This window comes from Pelobates fuscus, chromosome 7, assembly GCF_036172605.1.
Source record: "Pelobates fuscus isolate aPelFus1 chromosome 7, aPelFus1.pri, whole genome shotgun sequence".
NCBI classification, from domain to species: Eukaryota; Metazoa; Chordata; class Amphibia; order Anura; family Pelobatidae; genus Pelobates; species Pelobates fuscus.
The window spans coordinates 176,581,882-176,597,944 of NC_086323.1; the positions used below are offsets into that span (position 1 = coordinate 176,581,882).

At 43.8% G+C, this 16,063-nt stretch overlaps 1 protein-coding gene across 1 annotated transcript in view; it reads right to left on the reverse strand.

Moving 5' to 3' along the window:
- The window catches only part of DDX47 (DEAD-box helicase 47), a 66,088-nt gene that overhangs the window by 30,867 nt on the left and 19,158 nt on the right, over positions 1-16,063 (reverse strand). The window contains exon 2 of the mRNA XM_063427583.1: positions 7,455-7,548. Within this exon, the coding sequence (XP_063283653.1) occupies positions 7,455-7,548 (94 nt within the window). The remainder of the gene's footprint in view (positions 1-7,454; positions 7,549-16,063) is intronic.

The following is a 16,063-nucleotide window of genomic DNA, read 5'->3' on the forward strand; positions in this document are numbered from 1 at the left end:
GGACCATTAAAGGAGGGAAGAAAAATAGGTTGGTTGATAACCTTGGAGGAGATAACCTTCGGAAGAAAGGAAGGCTTAGGGTACATAACCACGTTATCCGGAAGAAATTTTGAAAAGTCAAGAGAGGAAGAAAGGGCCTGGGAGTTTTCCTATCCTCTTAGCCGAAGTAATGGCCACCAAAAACACAGTCTTCAGGGACAGATTCTTCAATGAAGCTTCTTCCAAAGGTTCGAAAGGCTGAGTACACAGAGATCTCAAAACTAAAGACAAATCCTAAGAGGGAAAACAGATTTTCTTAGGAGTCTTTAAGAGTCTTACAGTTTTAAATAATCTCCTAATGAGAGGATCAGAAGCCCAATTTTTCTATCAAAAAATTACGGAGAGCGGAAACTTAAACTTTGAGGGTAGACAGACTAAAACCTTGAGCAAGACCATCTTGCAAAAAATGAAGGATAGTATCAGTAGAAGTAGAGGATCCTATGCAATGATGAGATATGCACAGGTGAAGAAATCTCGTCCAAATTTTTAAGTAAATAGAAGAGGTAGAGCTCCTGGTAGAATTTAACAGTAACTGAAACCTCTCTTCTTTAATGCCCCTATTATGCATAATTAGCTGTGCAGCAGCCAAGCTGTCAACCTGAACATGTTCAATACCTCTACTGGAATTCCCTAGTTTTCCAGAAGATCTGGTGTTACCGGAAGAATCCAATACTTTTTTTTTATTTTTTTAATTCTTTATTTTATTGTGCATATTTAAGACCAGGTACATTTGTGCCGGCAAGTGCCACAACAGCATTCTGCCAGATTTTACGCGTTCATACATAGATTGTAATGTGGCTTGAATAGACCGTGCACTTTTTTGTATATTTAAGACGAAACAAGCTTGAAAAACAGGCGTATAAATCAGGCGTATAAATCAGGCTTAGAGAATTTATCTAGGGCCGAGTAAGATAGTAAAGTTATGCATGTCATATCTCAATAAGTGACTGGTCCTAGAGGAGCTGCAGTAGCATTCAGGTCGTTGCTAAGATTATACAGGCTAAGGGACTACGGATGCGGGTCATTACTTGAGAGAGGAGACCACCAGGTCTATTAATGACTGGGTACCAAATAGTAGTGGGATCAGGTGGATTGGTGGGCATAGGAGTATAAGCTTGAAACAAAATATTAAAACATATGCTGCTATGGTATAACAATGCTGAGTGTGTGAGAGGGAACAGCAGATTATAGCTCTGACTTATCTAGTGTACCCTTGTGCTTGTTCTGCTCAGCCTACGCCCATGGCTATCAGATACTGTCCAGACCCATTTGCAGGGTAGCCCAAGCCTCCTACTCCCTGTATCGGTAGGGCATAGTCCATGTCCGCCCTGGGGCATGTCAGGCTTGGAGGTGCTGATGATAAGGAATGTGGCTTGGCTATCAGGGTTCGGTCTCTCTGTTGCTTGTCAGGTTTGGGCTTGTGCCATGTCGGTTCTCGCCTCTGTGCCACTGCCGGCGGGTCTTTACCAGGTCGGCGTTTGGTAGAGCCTTGCTGACGTGGGTATGCAGGTCTGCGTTGGTGCCGGGTTGTGGATTGGGTATACTGTGCCTTGTGCTGGGTTTTAGTCGCTGGTGTGCGTCTCCTCACCTGTGTTCCTGCCGGCGGTGGAGAGTGTCGTTTGAGGCTCCATTTTTTGGCGCGCTTGGTTTGGGTGAGCAAGCCGTCTGGATGGGAGCTGCAGGGTAGAGCCATGGGTGCACTTGTAATCGGAGCCTGTGTGTTGCTCAGTCTGTCTTCCAGCTTTTTCCAAAACGCTTCAAATGTAGCGTTGATCCGTGCCAGGATGTCGCTTACATGTGAGGTGTCAGATGGCCTGGCGGCTTTCTCCGCCATATTGGATTCAGCTTGCCTCCGTTGGGGTTGTTGCTGCTTCCTCTGGAGGTGCCCACCTGGGACCGGGATAACCCCCGCCGGTCCATGGGGGGGAAACGATGGCCCGTGCTCATGCTTGTGGCTGTTGGAGGCAACAGGGGAGCGGCCGTCTCCCCCGCGCCGACCATGCTAGTAGGCCTCATAGGGTGCTTCGGTGCCTCCTGCCCTACATTCCACATGTTTGATATCCACGTGTAGCTCCCGGTGTCACCTTTATCTGAGCTGCTTATGCGAGTCGATTAGGGTGCTTTGTAGGTTTTTTTATTCAGGAGATTTGTCCGTTGGAGCAGGAGCACCTCTTTTCTGCTGCCTCTCGGCTCAGCGGTCAGGCCCCGCCCCCCAGAATCCAGTACTTTAAAGCCATCTTCTTTAAAAACTAGAACCAGCTGCGGTTTGGCCAGTACGGTATTATGGCCAGAATATAAGCTTGATCTCATGTTACCTTTTGCAGAATCCTTGGGACAAGGCTTACTGGGGGAAAAATGTAAGCAAGGGGAAATTCCCACCGGATCGAAAGACCATCCATTATCAGCGGCCTGTCTGCCTTGAAGAAGGAGGCAAACGATCTTACTTTTGCATTTGATCTTCTTGCCATAAGGTCTATGACTGGAAGACCAAATCTCTTCACAAGATGTGCGAAAATTTCTGGATTGAGAGACCACTTATTCTGGGACCATTGTGATCTGCTTAAATCGTCCGCTACCACGTTGTCTACCCCTCGAATATGAATGGCAGAAATGTCGTCTAGAGGACTTTGAGCCCAGGAGATAATCCGTGAACAAAGGAAATACTATTTTTTTTACTCTTGTACCACCTTGTTTGTTCAGGTAGGAGACTGAAGTCTGATTGGCCGACTGGATTTTTACAGCTTTTCCTACAATGGAATCCTTGAACTGCTGAAGAGCGTAGAGTACTGCCAACAACTCCTTGAAATTTGAAGATTCCTTTTTCGACCAAACACCTTGTCTTAAGTGATACAGGAGGTGAGCTCCCCAACCTGTATTTGAAGCGTCTGTAGAAATCACGATCCAAGATTTTTGACGAAAAGACAGGCCTTCTGTAATGATTTTTTCCTCTAGCCACCAAGAGAGTTTTTCTTTTGTATGATCTGATATACTCATTAATGCATCCAAGTCTTCTTCCTTCTTTGACCATTGGACAAGAATTTCCCACTGTAAGGGACTTGATTCTGCTCTGGCCCATTTTACTGCAGAGATTGTAGAGGTCAGATGACCTAAAACCTGCATGACTTTCCTCACCGAACATTCTGACATCCGAAGAAGGTTTTTTTTATTAAAATCTTTCTTTTTTCTTTCTTTTGTCAGATGAACAGACAGAGTGTCTGACTTGATCAAAAACCCTAAAAACAGGATAGACCTTGAAGGGGTAAGGTGTGATTTTTCTAGGTTAATAATCCAACCATGTTCTTCCAGGATTTCTAGCGTATAGGCCACATCTGATTCTAGAGCGCCTCTTGAGTCTGCCTTTATTAACTGTCCAAGTAAGGTACTACTGTGATTCCTTGCATCCTCAAAAAAGCTGTGACAGGTGTGAGGACCTTTGTAAAAATCCTGGGTGCTGAAGCTAGCCCGAATGGAAGGGCTCTGAATTGGAAATGGACATTTTTCCCCTTTCTTTATAGCAAACCTCAGGTATTTTCTTGATTTCACATCCATAGGAATATGCAGGTAGGCATCCTTTAGATCTAAAGTTGCCATGAAATCTCCTTTTCGAAGGATACGAGTGACAGACGCTATAGTCTCCATTCTGAAATGTTGGTAAGGAATGAGCTTGTTCAGGTTTTTTTAGATCCAAGATTGGACGAAAAGACATGTCCGGTTTTGGGACTAGGAACAACCGGGAGTATACACCCGGATACACTTGGGAAGTTGGAATCCTTTCTACCACACCTTTTCTTAATAGGGAGACTGAGGCAGAAAAAGGGCTTGGTTTTTTAACTTCGACCGGTAGGAGGAGACAAGGAAACTTGGTCTTGGAACATCTAAGAATTTTATTCGGTATCCTTTTTTCACCAGATTCAGAATCCATGGATTTGTAGTGGTCTCTCTCCATCTGTGAACAAAACCTTGCAACCTTCCGCCCACTGTGATGGCGTCAGAAACGTTTGTTTCTGTCAGACTTATTGTCTTTTTGTGTGTCAAATTTCGGATCGTTCCTTTGTTGATGAAAAAAACTGTTTTTTTCTTGAAAGCTCCTACGGTTTTTGAACTGGAAATTTCTATACCTGGATTTCCAGGTATATTTCCTGTCTTGAGGCAGGGCCTTCTTGGTTTCCGACATCTGTCGGATTAACTCTTCTAAAGGAGAACCAACAAACTTTTTCTTCTCCAACGGCAGTTCACATAATGCAGATTTTGATGCAGTGTCTGCTGTCCAGGCCTTAAGCCACAGTGCCCTTTGGGCCACAGATGTCAAACCCATGACACGAGCCGAAAGCTTAAAGGAACACTATAGTCACCTAAATGACTTTAGCTAAATAAAGCAGTTTTAGTGTATAGATCATTCCCCTGCAATTTCACTGCTCAATTCACTGTCATTTAGGAGTTAAATCACTTTGTTTCTGTTTATGCAGCCCTAGCCACACCTCCCCTGGCTATGATTGACAGAGCCTGCATGAAAAAAAAAAACCTGGTTTCACTTTCAAACAGATGTAATTTACCTTAAATAATTGTATCTCAATCTCTAAATTGAACTTTAATCACATACAGGAGGATCTTGCAGGGTCTAACAAGCTATTAACATAGCAGGGGATAAGAAAATCCTAATTAAACAGAACTTGCAATAAAGAAAGCCTAAATAGGGCTCTCTTTACAGGAAGTGTTTATGGAAGGCTGTGTAAGTCACATGCAGGGAGGTGTGACTAGGGTTCATAAACAAAGGGATTTAACTCCTAAATGGCAGAGGATTGAGCAGGGAGGCTGCAGGGGCATGTTCTATACACCAAAACTGCTTCATTAAGCTAAAGTTGTTCAGGTGACTATAGTGTCCCTTTAATCACCTCTGTGATAATATCCATAAGGTACTCATTAGACAACCTTACATTTTGGAACAGGAGGGAAAGGCCTTTGTCTTGGTTATCACCCAGACCATCTTCCATAGTGTTAAGCCAAAGATTCTGGGCTCTCACCACTGAAGCCCCGGCTAATGCTTTAGCCTAAAAAACCTGCAGCCCGATTTGCCCTTCTGCTGGAAGTTTCAGCCCTCTTATCCATAGGGTCTTTCAGACCAGAAACTTCACCAATAGGTATGGTAGTTTTTTTAGACAATTGAGCCACTTGTACATCAACTACAGGCAATTCTTCCCATTTATCTTCCTCCTCCATTTTAACAATACTTTTAAAATGTCTGGGGATAAAAGCCCTTTTCTCAGGGTTCTTTCATTCTCTGAATATAAAATCCAGCATTTTTTGTTGGACTGGAAGTGTTTTACCCTTGGATTTGTCTACTGTTTCATCAGAAAGAATAACATTAACCTCTTTAATACATTTTCTCAATTCATCATGAGGAAAAAAAACCTCAGTAACAGAAGAGTCGCTAGAGGATTCTGAATGAGAAAAAGAACATTCACCCAAGGATAGTTCTGAACTAGACGGTGTTCTCTTCCTTTTAGACTTCTTTTTAGTAGCTTTTACAGGAGAAGTGTGTGCAGGCTCTTTAACCCCTTAAGGACCAATCTTCTGGAATAAAAGGGAATCATGACATGTCACACATGTCATGTGTCCTTCAGGGGTTAAAAGACTCAAAAGACTGGGCCAGATTATCCTGAAACCAAGACAATAAAAATATTTCATCTCTTGTTGCTTGGATTTTTCTAGCGTCAAAGAAGAGCAAATATTACAGACTTTCCTTTTAAAACCATCTGGTAAAGGACTGGAGTACTCACTACAACAGAGATGTTTAGCTTTGGAACTGTCTTTATCCATATTATCAGTAGCGACAGGACTAGACATATCTGCAATACATAAGCAAATAAACCATATTTGTAGAAACAATAAAAATATAGAGAGTTTTAAATATTAGAGACCTAAAGAATAAAACCTCTGACCCGTGTGGGGGGGCTGGTGACACGGGAGACCTTCAGAGCTCCATGCTGACAGTAAGATCTGCACAGCATAAATAGGCAGGTACGTTTAAAATCGGTTGCCATTTCGGGGAGTTTAGACCGCGCATGCGCATAGCGCGGTCGGAACTCCAGTGGAACGCATAACCACCCGGGCGTGCGTTCCACCGCCGTGCGCATGTGTCTCTAATGGGCAGTGATTTGCTGCCACTAGAAACCGCCTCCCTGCTTCGCCAGTGACTGCACTCGGCATAAAGCAGGCTTACCATACCTGCTCCGTAATCCTGCAGGATGCTTGCTGACCATTCTTTGCTGACAGCTCTCCACCCGGGAGGCTATCAGACAGGATCCCTCTGGCAGCAACCCATCTCATTCCAGATGCCGTCCGTTCCTGATGGAAAAAGAAAGAACTGAGGTCCCAGGGCTGGTTTGGTCTCTTATACCTGGTAAGGGGAGGAACTTTTTTTGTTAATTATTTATTTCAGATGCTTGTCCCGAGGGAAGAGTACATCCCTATTGTACTGCTACCATATGTCAGGAAAATACCGTTCCGGGAGTAGATCAAATTGTTTTTCGATTCTTTTAGCTGCATGGGGGGTGGGATGGATGTAGTATTAAAGTGGTTGAACGACTGTCTGCTGTGCCTAAAGCCAGATGGAGCAGCAGTAAACTCAGGGCATGGGGAGGTGCGAGGAGCAGCAAACGCTCCAAGCGATGCACAGGCTGGGATACAACATGACATCATATCCTGGAGGTCGGAAATCTGTGCACTGAGGAAAGATAAGTCAAGGAGACAACTGCAGATCGACTGCAGGATTAAAGCTGCTGGTAATATGAAATTGGGATGTACAGTATGTTGGTTTGATGTAGTTCAACAGTTTTTGCCCCTATTTTTTTCAAACAGATTCAATTTGTAAAAATGAGTTTAGCAAATCGGGTCTACGCAAGTGCCTCCGATCTTTTGTAATTTATATTATTTTGTATCAGGACAAGTAGACTGGGCTACCACTTTAGTACCTTGGACATGTTTTATTTTTATTTTCAATTCCACACAATTGTAAACAAAGAAACGTCCTCTATGTTTACATATTTGTTTATTCTCAGTTACATGCTTCATCATAAATTAACAGTTCACACTGAAGAAAATGCCAAGTGTACCCGAGGCATAACATAATGGCAAAGTTGTCATAGTTTCTAAATAATTTTTAATAACTTCCATTGCACCATTCATCTTGCTTAAAACTGCAATAGTGTTTACCGATAATTAGAAACAAGTAACTGTCACTTCTGCAGGATGAGGATGAGTCATTTACCTTGCATTATTTTATATAGATGCAACCGACCGATTGTTCAATACATTTTCCGTGAACAGCAGACAGCATGGGTATTGTACACTGATAGTGCTCAAGTTATTTTAAGAGAACCAGATGTAAATATTAAAATAAATATCCTATTCCTCACCTTGCAGGGCAACAGGAATAGTTTCAATCTGGATCTTGGTTGGCTGTTTCCATCCCAGCTGTTCACAGGCTTCACACAAGACATCGACTACCCCCTAAGCACAAATGAACATGAAATATAGCAGTCAAGGTATTGTAAAAATCTGGACATAAATAAGTGATCTGCATGTATGTTCCAATTACCAAAGGATTGGCCAATTACATTCAAATATGCTCATGGACATTTATACCACAGTTCCCTGGCCAGATTCCCTGGAAATGGGTCAAACAGTTTTGCAAGGCTCCCCTGGTAATCCGGCGACAATCTTTTGGGTCCTGCAGACCACAGGAGCAACCGCCATTGACATTCATAAGCAAAGAATGTCAGCTGACTGTTCTCATGACATTAACGACCCTGAACTCTAGTCCCTGGCTAGCTCATAACATCCCAGTGATGCTGTCAGAGGTGGTAATATAGCTTCAGCACAACACAAGAAGGGTTAAACTCTGTATGTGCAGCATTGTACAGCGCTATGGAATTAACTGGCGCTATATAAATAATAAAATAATAATTTTAAAGCAAAAGCTACACATATACCATGAACACTGCCAAGCACTAAATTGGTCATGGTTCTTTGAGTCTTGCAGTAACCCTTTAAAGCAAGTCATCATGTATCCATGGATAACCAGATTAAAATATATATACACAGATACACCTATTGGTGGATAGAACAAACACTCAGTGGGCAATAGGTAAAAAATTCACAACAATTACCCTTATACTGTAGATATTGTAGATAAGGACTCCTCTCAGCCCTCAAAGCAATATAGAAAAATAATCAAAGGTAATCTACAATGCAATAAAAGAGAAAACCATAGTGCAATAATGTTGTAACAACTGTGAGTTAATAATTGGATAATAAGTCACACTCCCAAACCAAAATTGATTGAAGGCATATCATAAAATTATGGAAGCCTCAGGACTTGTGGAACATCATGGCAGATATAGTGTGGTGGAATCTCGGTAAAAATAAATTTAGTATGTGCATATACTGGTGTATCGGTCGGTTGGTTGCACGTGGCAAACAATCAGTAGTGTACGGAGCATGTGCGAGAATACCGGATGTAGTATTCCCCTCCTCCATTGTGCTGGGCAAGCCATGTGGTCGAACAGGAAGTTAGTTCTTATTCGATTGATTGGGTAAGAGAATGTGTGGGTGGAGCTACATGCTTATATAAGGAGCCTACACTATTGTCCGGGGCTCAGAACTTGTTGTATTTTGGTGACATTAGTCCCTCTGAGTCCCGATCGGTGAACCGAATAAAGAATCTCTTCCTTCCTGAAGAAACCTGTGTCCATCTCTCTGTGCATGGCTTCTGTCAGTTTCTCCGGTATCATTTGGTGCATTGGCCGGGAAGCTCATCGTTCAACGGTAGCTGAGAAGCAGAGGCGTGAGACGGTCTATCTTTGCCCACGTTCTCTACGGCTGCACCCCTGAACTTCTGCGTGGACCTCCCTTCGTCTCTGCGCCACTGGTCTGTTGTCCAGGAGATCATCGGCCTCTACGTAGTAAGTGCTGGGGTGTCCCCGTCGATGAGTGTGAACTCAGGTTCAGGAACGAGGAGGTAAGACGACCGCTGTTTTAGACGGCGGACCCACTAGGGGTATGGGATACCGATTGTGCGGTAGGCCCATAAGGGGTTATTTGGAATCTGCCCCCTCCAGTGGAGGGAAGGAGCGAAGGCGCACCGCTCAATTAAACACCCTGTAGTCTAGGGATCGACCGATTATCGGTTTTACCGATATAATCGGCCGATATTCGGTATTTTCGGCAATATCGGTATCGGCCAATAGGGATACCGATATTGGCGATAATACCTCCCAGGACCGCCAGGCTCATTACAAGCCCGGCGGTCCTGGGGGGGCGGGCAGCAAGCATTTACTCACCTCCCAGGAACTCCTCCAGCGCCCCAGTGTAAATCTCGCGAGACCCGCGGCCAGCTCTGACGGCCGCGGGTCTCGCAAGATTTACACTGAGGAGCTGGAGGAGCTGCTGGGAGGTGAGTAAACGCTTGCTGCCCGCTCACCACCCCCCCTCCCCCCCCCCCCCCCCCCCAGCAGCCTAAGCCAATGCCACTGACTGCCCACCCCCTCCCTGGCAAGGCAAAAAACAGGGAGGGGGGACAACATAAAAAAAATTATAATACTTAAACATATATAAAAAAAATATTAATTTAATATAAAAAAAAAAATGCCCCCTCACACACACATACACTCTATTATTATACACATACACTACACAATATATAATTCAGTGTGTGTGTGTATATAATGCAGTGTGTGTGTGTGTATAATAATGCAGTGTGTGTTTGTATAGTGTGTGTGTGTATATAATGCAGTGTGTTTGTATAGACACACACTATACAAACACACACTGCATTATATATACACACACTATACAAACACACACTGCATTATATATACACACACTATACAAACACACACTGCATTATATATACACACACTATACAAACACACACTGCATTATATATACACACACTATACAAACACACTGCATTATTTATACACACACTATACAAACACACTGCATTATATATACACACACACTATACAAACACACTGCATTATATATACACACACTATACAAACACACTGCATTATACACACACTATACAAACACACTGCATTATATAAACACTGCATTATATAAACAGTGTGTTTGTGTAGTGTGTTTATATAATTCAGTGTGTGTTTGTGTAGTGTGTTTATATAATTCAGTGTGTGTTTGTGTAGTGTGTTTATATAATGCACACTACACACACACTCTGCATTATATACATACACTATACACACACTACACAAATACACACACTACACAAACACACACACTTTGCATTTAGTATATACAGCATTCACTTTACACACACACTGCATTCACTTTACGCACACTACACAAACACACTAGACAAATACACACTGCATCCACTACACAAACACACACTGCATCCACTACACACACACACTAAACAAACACTGCATCCCCTACACACACACTACACAAACATACACAGCTCCCCTGTCTAAACACACTGCATTCCACTACACGTGGCATGTATATTTTGTGCATTTACCTTTAGAAATAGTTTTTATTTTCCAAAATGGTAAATGTACAGAATATCGGCAAATTATATCGGCTATCGGCATCGGCTCTAAAAAATCAATATCGGTCGATCCCTACTGTAGTCAGCCCGTATAATTTTGGTTTGGAGTCAGGCAGGGTTCTGGTGTAAATAGCCCTAGCCGGACACCGGTGTCTTGTCTAGACTAGCGTTCTAGGGTGTATATTTTGTTCGCTAGGTCGGAGGGACCGGGAGACTAAGCGGCGTCTGTGTAAATTCGGTCCGCTAGATCTCAACCTATCTTGGCTAAGTGGGAAGGCGTGTAAATTTGGAACCCACTAGATTTTTGATAGAGTAAATAGACTAAAAGGGTGCTGTTGTAAATTCCGCCCTCTAGTTCGCTATATGTGGTGCTTGGGCAGTGTGGCTAACCAAAACGTATGTAGATAGTTTTAGGTAGTCGATCAAGGTACTGGCCAATAGATTAGTTGGGAATTGTAAATGTGTTAAAGATTGTTGTAGTAGCGTGTATATCTTGCTAGATAGCGTGAGCTCTGCCGTCTAGCGAGAGTGTGAATAGTGTGTAACTGTATTATAGCGCACGGTACCATAACCATGTATAATTACTGATACTGTAAATAACTACTAATAACTGTCGTCTATGTTGTATGTTTAACACCATAACCATTACTAATTGTACTGTGACTTTAAATTGTACTTTAACCTATGCTAACCGTACTATAACTACTGTTTGTAAAGACGATGTTACTGGGGTATGTTATAGATGGGTAATTCAATTATAGCGTGGGTGACTGTATAGTTTCGCCAAAGGGCACAGTATTAGTTATTTAGTGACTGGTGTAAGAGATGTGTGTGTACGGGAATTCCCTGAGTGTTTTGTTGTGTGCGTTTCAATTAGTAACTGTACCACGTGGTGCTGTTGCCGAGGGAACGGGTGTGACCGTTGGTAGAGTGTTTGTATAGTATCTGTTGGAAACGACGCTCCCTTGTTAAGTATGGGCGCGTCAGATTCGACGATTTTGGATCCCTTAGGATGTATGATAAAGAATTTTAAAAAGGGATATACAGTATGTGATTTTGGGGTAAAGATGTCTCCAGCACGCTTGATTACATTGTGTAGTAGGGAATGGCCTACTTTGGTTGCCGCATGGCCACCACGTGGCAGTTTGGATCCTAATCTTGTACAGCGTGTACACGTGGCTGTATCAGGTAGGCCTGAACTTTACGGCCAGTTTCCACATATTGATTGTTGGAGGCAGGCCGTAAATGACTCGCCAAAATGGATCCGAGTATGCCACGAGGAACAATGTCGCCTCATGGTGGCCAGGACTCGCTTGTCCACTAGGGCCATAATTACGTCCATTTTGGACACGCCCCCTGAGTCTGAGATCCCTATGCCGCCTCCTTACTCCTCCTCCACCGGAAGAGGAGGTGCTGCTGGAAACGCTCCTCCCCTTGCCCCGTTGTCCCCACCTACTTCCTCCTCCAGCTCAGAGTCCAGCCCTCTTGTTTCAAAACCTCCCCTTCCGATACCTGCTTCCGTTAACCCCACATACCCAGATTTGGCGCCATATCTAGCTTCCGGTCAGGCTCCCCCTAGCCCGGCCCGGAATATTTTACTCACCAATCTTCCCCTTAGTAAAGCTTCCCCATCCCCTTGCCTTACTACCCCTCGACTGGAACCCTAACTGACGCATCTCAATGAAGCCCCATACTAACCAGACAACTGACCGGTACCCTCCAACCCCGACATTATCAAATGCCTCTTCGATTGACTCCTGGCCCGACACACATTAACGATGACGGCCAGATACAATATGCTGATCCAGTCTTTGTCTATGTCCCTTTTACAACCACCGATCTCTTTAACTGGAAGACCCATAACTCCTCTTACACCGAAAAGCCTCAAGCCATGACTGATCGGTTTACTTCAATAGTCCAGACACATAATCCCACTTGGGCTGATTGTCAGCAATTATTAATGACATTGTTTAATAACGAGGAAAGGACTAGGATAAAGCGGCAAGTAAAGCGCTGGAAGAAGAGGCCGTACACAAAATCAGGCCAACCCAGCAGCATGGGCCGCAACCCATTATCCAAACACCGATCCAAATTGGAATGTCAATGGCGCAGACATGGTCCATTTAAAAGCTTACAGGGACGCTATTATTGCTGGCATGAAATCTGGAGGAAAGAAAGCGATTAATATGTCTAAGACGGCTGAGGTATTACAGAAAAGTGATGAATCGCCCAGTGTCTTTTATGACCGATTATTGGAGGCATACCGCTTGTATACCCCCTTTATTCCGGAGGCCCCTGAGAATTCCCGGATGGTTAACTCTGCCTTTGTCAGTCAAGCCTACGGAGATATAAAGCGCAAGCTACAAAAGTTAGAATGGTTTGTAGGGATGTCCATAACCCAACTAATGGAGGTAGCGAATAAAGTGTACATGAACAGGGAAACAGAGACAAAGAAAGAGGAAGAGCGCAAGATGCGTAGAAAGGCAGATATGTTAGCGGTAGCGATCGCAGGCGTAGACAGAAGGGAAAAGGAAGTGTATAGGGGAACGGATAGAGGCGATAGTAAGTGGAATGGGGAACCCCTGAGTAGGAATCAGTGCGCATACTGTAGGGAAGAAGGGCATTGGAGAAGTGAGTGTCCGCGAAGGGAACAGTATGAGAGAGACAGACCCAGGGCAGGATATGGTAATTATAGAGGCAGAGCGACAGGAGGTCCTGGAGGGAATAATGGTAGCAATAGAGGAAATGTTAGAGAAGACAGGTACTATCCAGCAGCACAGAGATCCCGCGATAGAGAAGATAGGGACTTTGTAGGATTGGCTGACACGGTCATGGAGGACTATTGATACCGACTGGGCTCCATCCCCCTTGGCGGAGCGGAGCCTATGGTCGATGTGTCAATAGGGGGAAAAAGGAGTGCGTTCATGATCGATACTGGTGCTGACTGACCTAGTTGCTCCTCCATCTGGAAAAACTAACACCGTAATAGGAGCAACTGGAAGGAGTGCTGCAAAACCGGTTCTTAAAAGTCGACTCTGTACATTGGGAGGCCATGTAGTGAAACATCAATTCCTTTATATGCCTGAATGTCCAGTCCAACTGCTAGGACGTGATTTGTTGTCGAAACTACAAGCGCAGATAACGTTTCTACCAAATGGAACAACATCTTTAAAGTTCCATGGACCTTCAGGTATAATGACACTATCTGTACCAAAGGAAGAAGAGTGGCGACTTTATACAGCGTTGACTAGCCAAAACCCTAAGAGTGATGAATCCTTGTTCAATATACCAGGAGTTTGGGCAGAGAACAACCCACCAGGACTTGCTCGCAATATTCCACCAATTCGAATCGAACTGAAACTTGGGCTCTATCCAGTGAGCTTAAGGCAATATCATATCCCACAAAAGGCCAAGAAGAATATACAATCGTATTTGGATAAGTTCATAAGGTATAGTATCCTAAAATTCTGTACTTCCCCCTGGAACACCCCATTGCTGCCTGTTCAAAAGCCCGGTACAGATGAGTATCGCCCTGTGCAGGACTTGAGAGCAGTCAATGATGCGGTCGTAAGTATACATCCAGTTGTGCCCAATCCATATAACCTGCTTGCTTTAATTCCGGGCGGGGCTACCTATTTCACTGTCCTAGATCTCAAAGATGCCTTCGAATTGCTGCGGAAAGCCAGTGTATCTTTGCATTCCAATGGGAAAATGCTGTAACAGGCTCGAAACGCCAGATGACTTGGACAAGACTGCCCCAAGGGTTGAAAAATTAACCTACCCTATTTGGATCAGCTTTAAGTCAAGACTTACTGGATTTCAAGTCCATCCCAGGAGAGTGTGTACTATTGCAATATGTAGATGATTTGTTGATAGCCGCAGTTACAAGAGAAATATGTCAGCAAGCAACACATGATCTACTACACATTCTCTGGAAGGCAGGATACAAGGTGTCCAGGAAGAAAGCTCAGTTGTGTCAGCCAACTGTCAAGTATCTGGGATTCCATATCTCTGAAGGTCAAAGAATAATGGGGCCAGAGAGAAAAGATGCTGTATGCCAAATACCAATACCCAAGAATAGAAGACAAGTGCGAGAGTTCTTGGGGGCAGCAGGCTTCTGTAGGATATGGATTCCCAGTTATGAGATATTGGCGAAACCTCTTTATGCAGCTATAAAAGGTACAGAACACGACCCCTTCTTATGGACTCAAGAACAGCAAACGGCATTTGAAGATGTGAAGAAGGCTTTGATGAGTGCCCCAGCATTAGGTCTACCTGATCATACACGTCCATTCTACTTATATGTACACGAGCAAAGAAGAACGGCTGTGGGAGTATTTACACAGTACTTGGGATCATGGCAAAGACCTGTTGCATATATGTCAAAACAACTGGATGCAGTGGCCAGTGGTCTTCCACCTTGTCTAAGAGCCGTAGCTGCCGCCGCCCTGCTGGTAGCTGAAGCCGATAAACTCACTCTGGGTCAAGAACTATGTGCGAGTCCCGCACGCAGTACAAACATTGCTAGACTATAAAGGCAATCATTGGTTTAGTAACAGCCGCATGACTAAGTACCAAGCTATGTTGTGTGAAAACCCAAGAGTGCATTTAGAGACTGTTAATACCTTAAATCCAGCTACCCTTTTGCCACAACCTACTGAAAGTCAACACGATTGCCTGGAGGTGATGGATGAAGTATTCTCAAGTAGACCAGATCTTCGTGACTTTCCCATCCAGAACCCTTATGTCCAGTACTATACGGACGGCAGTAGTTATGTGAAAGAAGGGATTCGCTATGCAGGATATGCAGTAACAACTATAGACAAGGTGATAGAAGCTCGGCCACTGTCAAAAGGAACATCGGCACAGAAGGCAGAACTAATTGCACTAATACGAGCGTTACAATTGGCTGAAGGTTTAAGAGTGAACATCTACACGGACTCCAAGCATGCGTTTTTAACCACTCATGCCCATGGAGCTTTGTATAAAGAAAGAGGACTATTGAATTCAGAGGGTAAAGAAATCAAGTACGCAGCTGAAATATTGCAACTACTGGAAGCCGTGTGGGAACCGTAAGAAGTTGGTATTATACATTGTCGGGCGCATCTGAAAGGAGATGGTGATGTAACCAAAGGAAATCGGATGGCAGAATGCAGCTAAGCGTGCCGCTGAATCAGGAAGACAGGAGTATGTAGAACATATAGCTGCTCTTATACCGACTCCACTGTCTCAATGGACTCCAGTTTATACAGCTCAAGAAGAAGAGTGGTTAAAGACTGAAGCTGGGAAGTACCTGGAAAACAAATGGTATCAGTTAGAAGATGGAAGAATAGTTATTCCAGCATCACTAGCTGTAGAAATTGTCCAGAACTATCACAACGGGACACATTCTGGGAGAGATAGTATGGAAGAATCTCTCAGAAAACATTTCTACATACCAAGATTGTC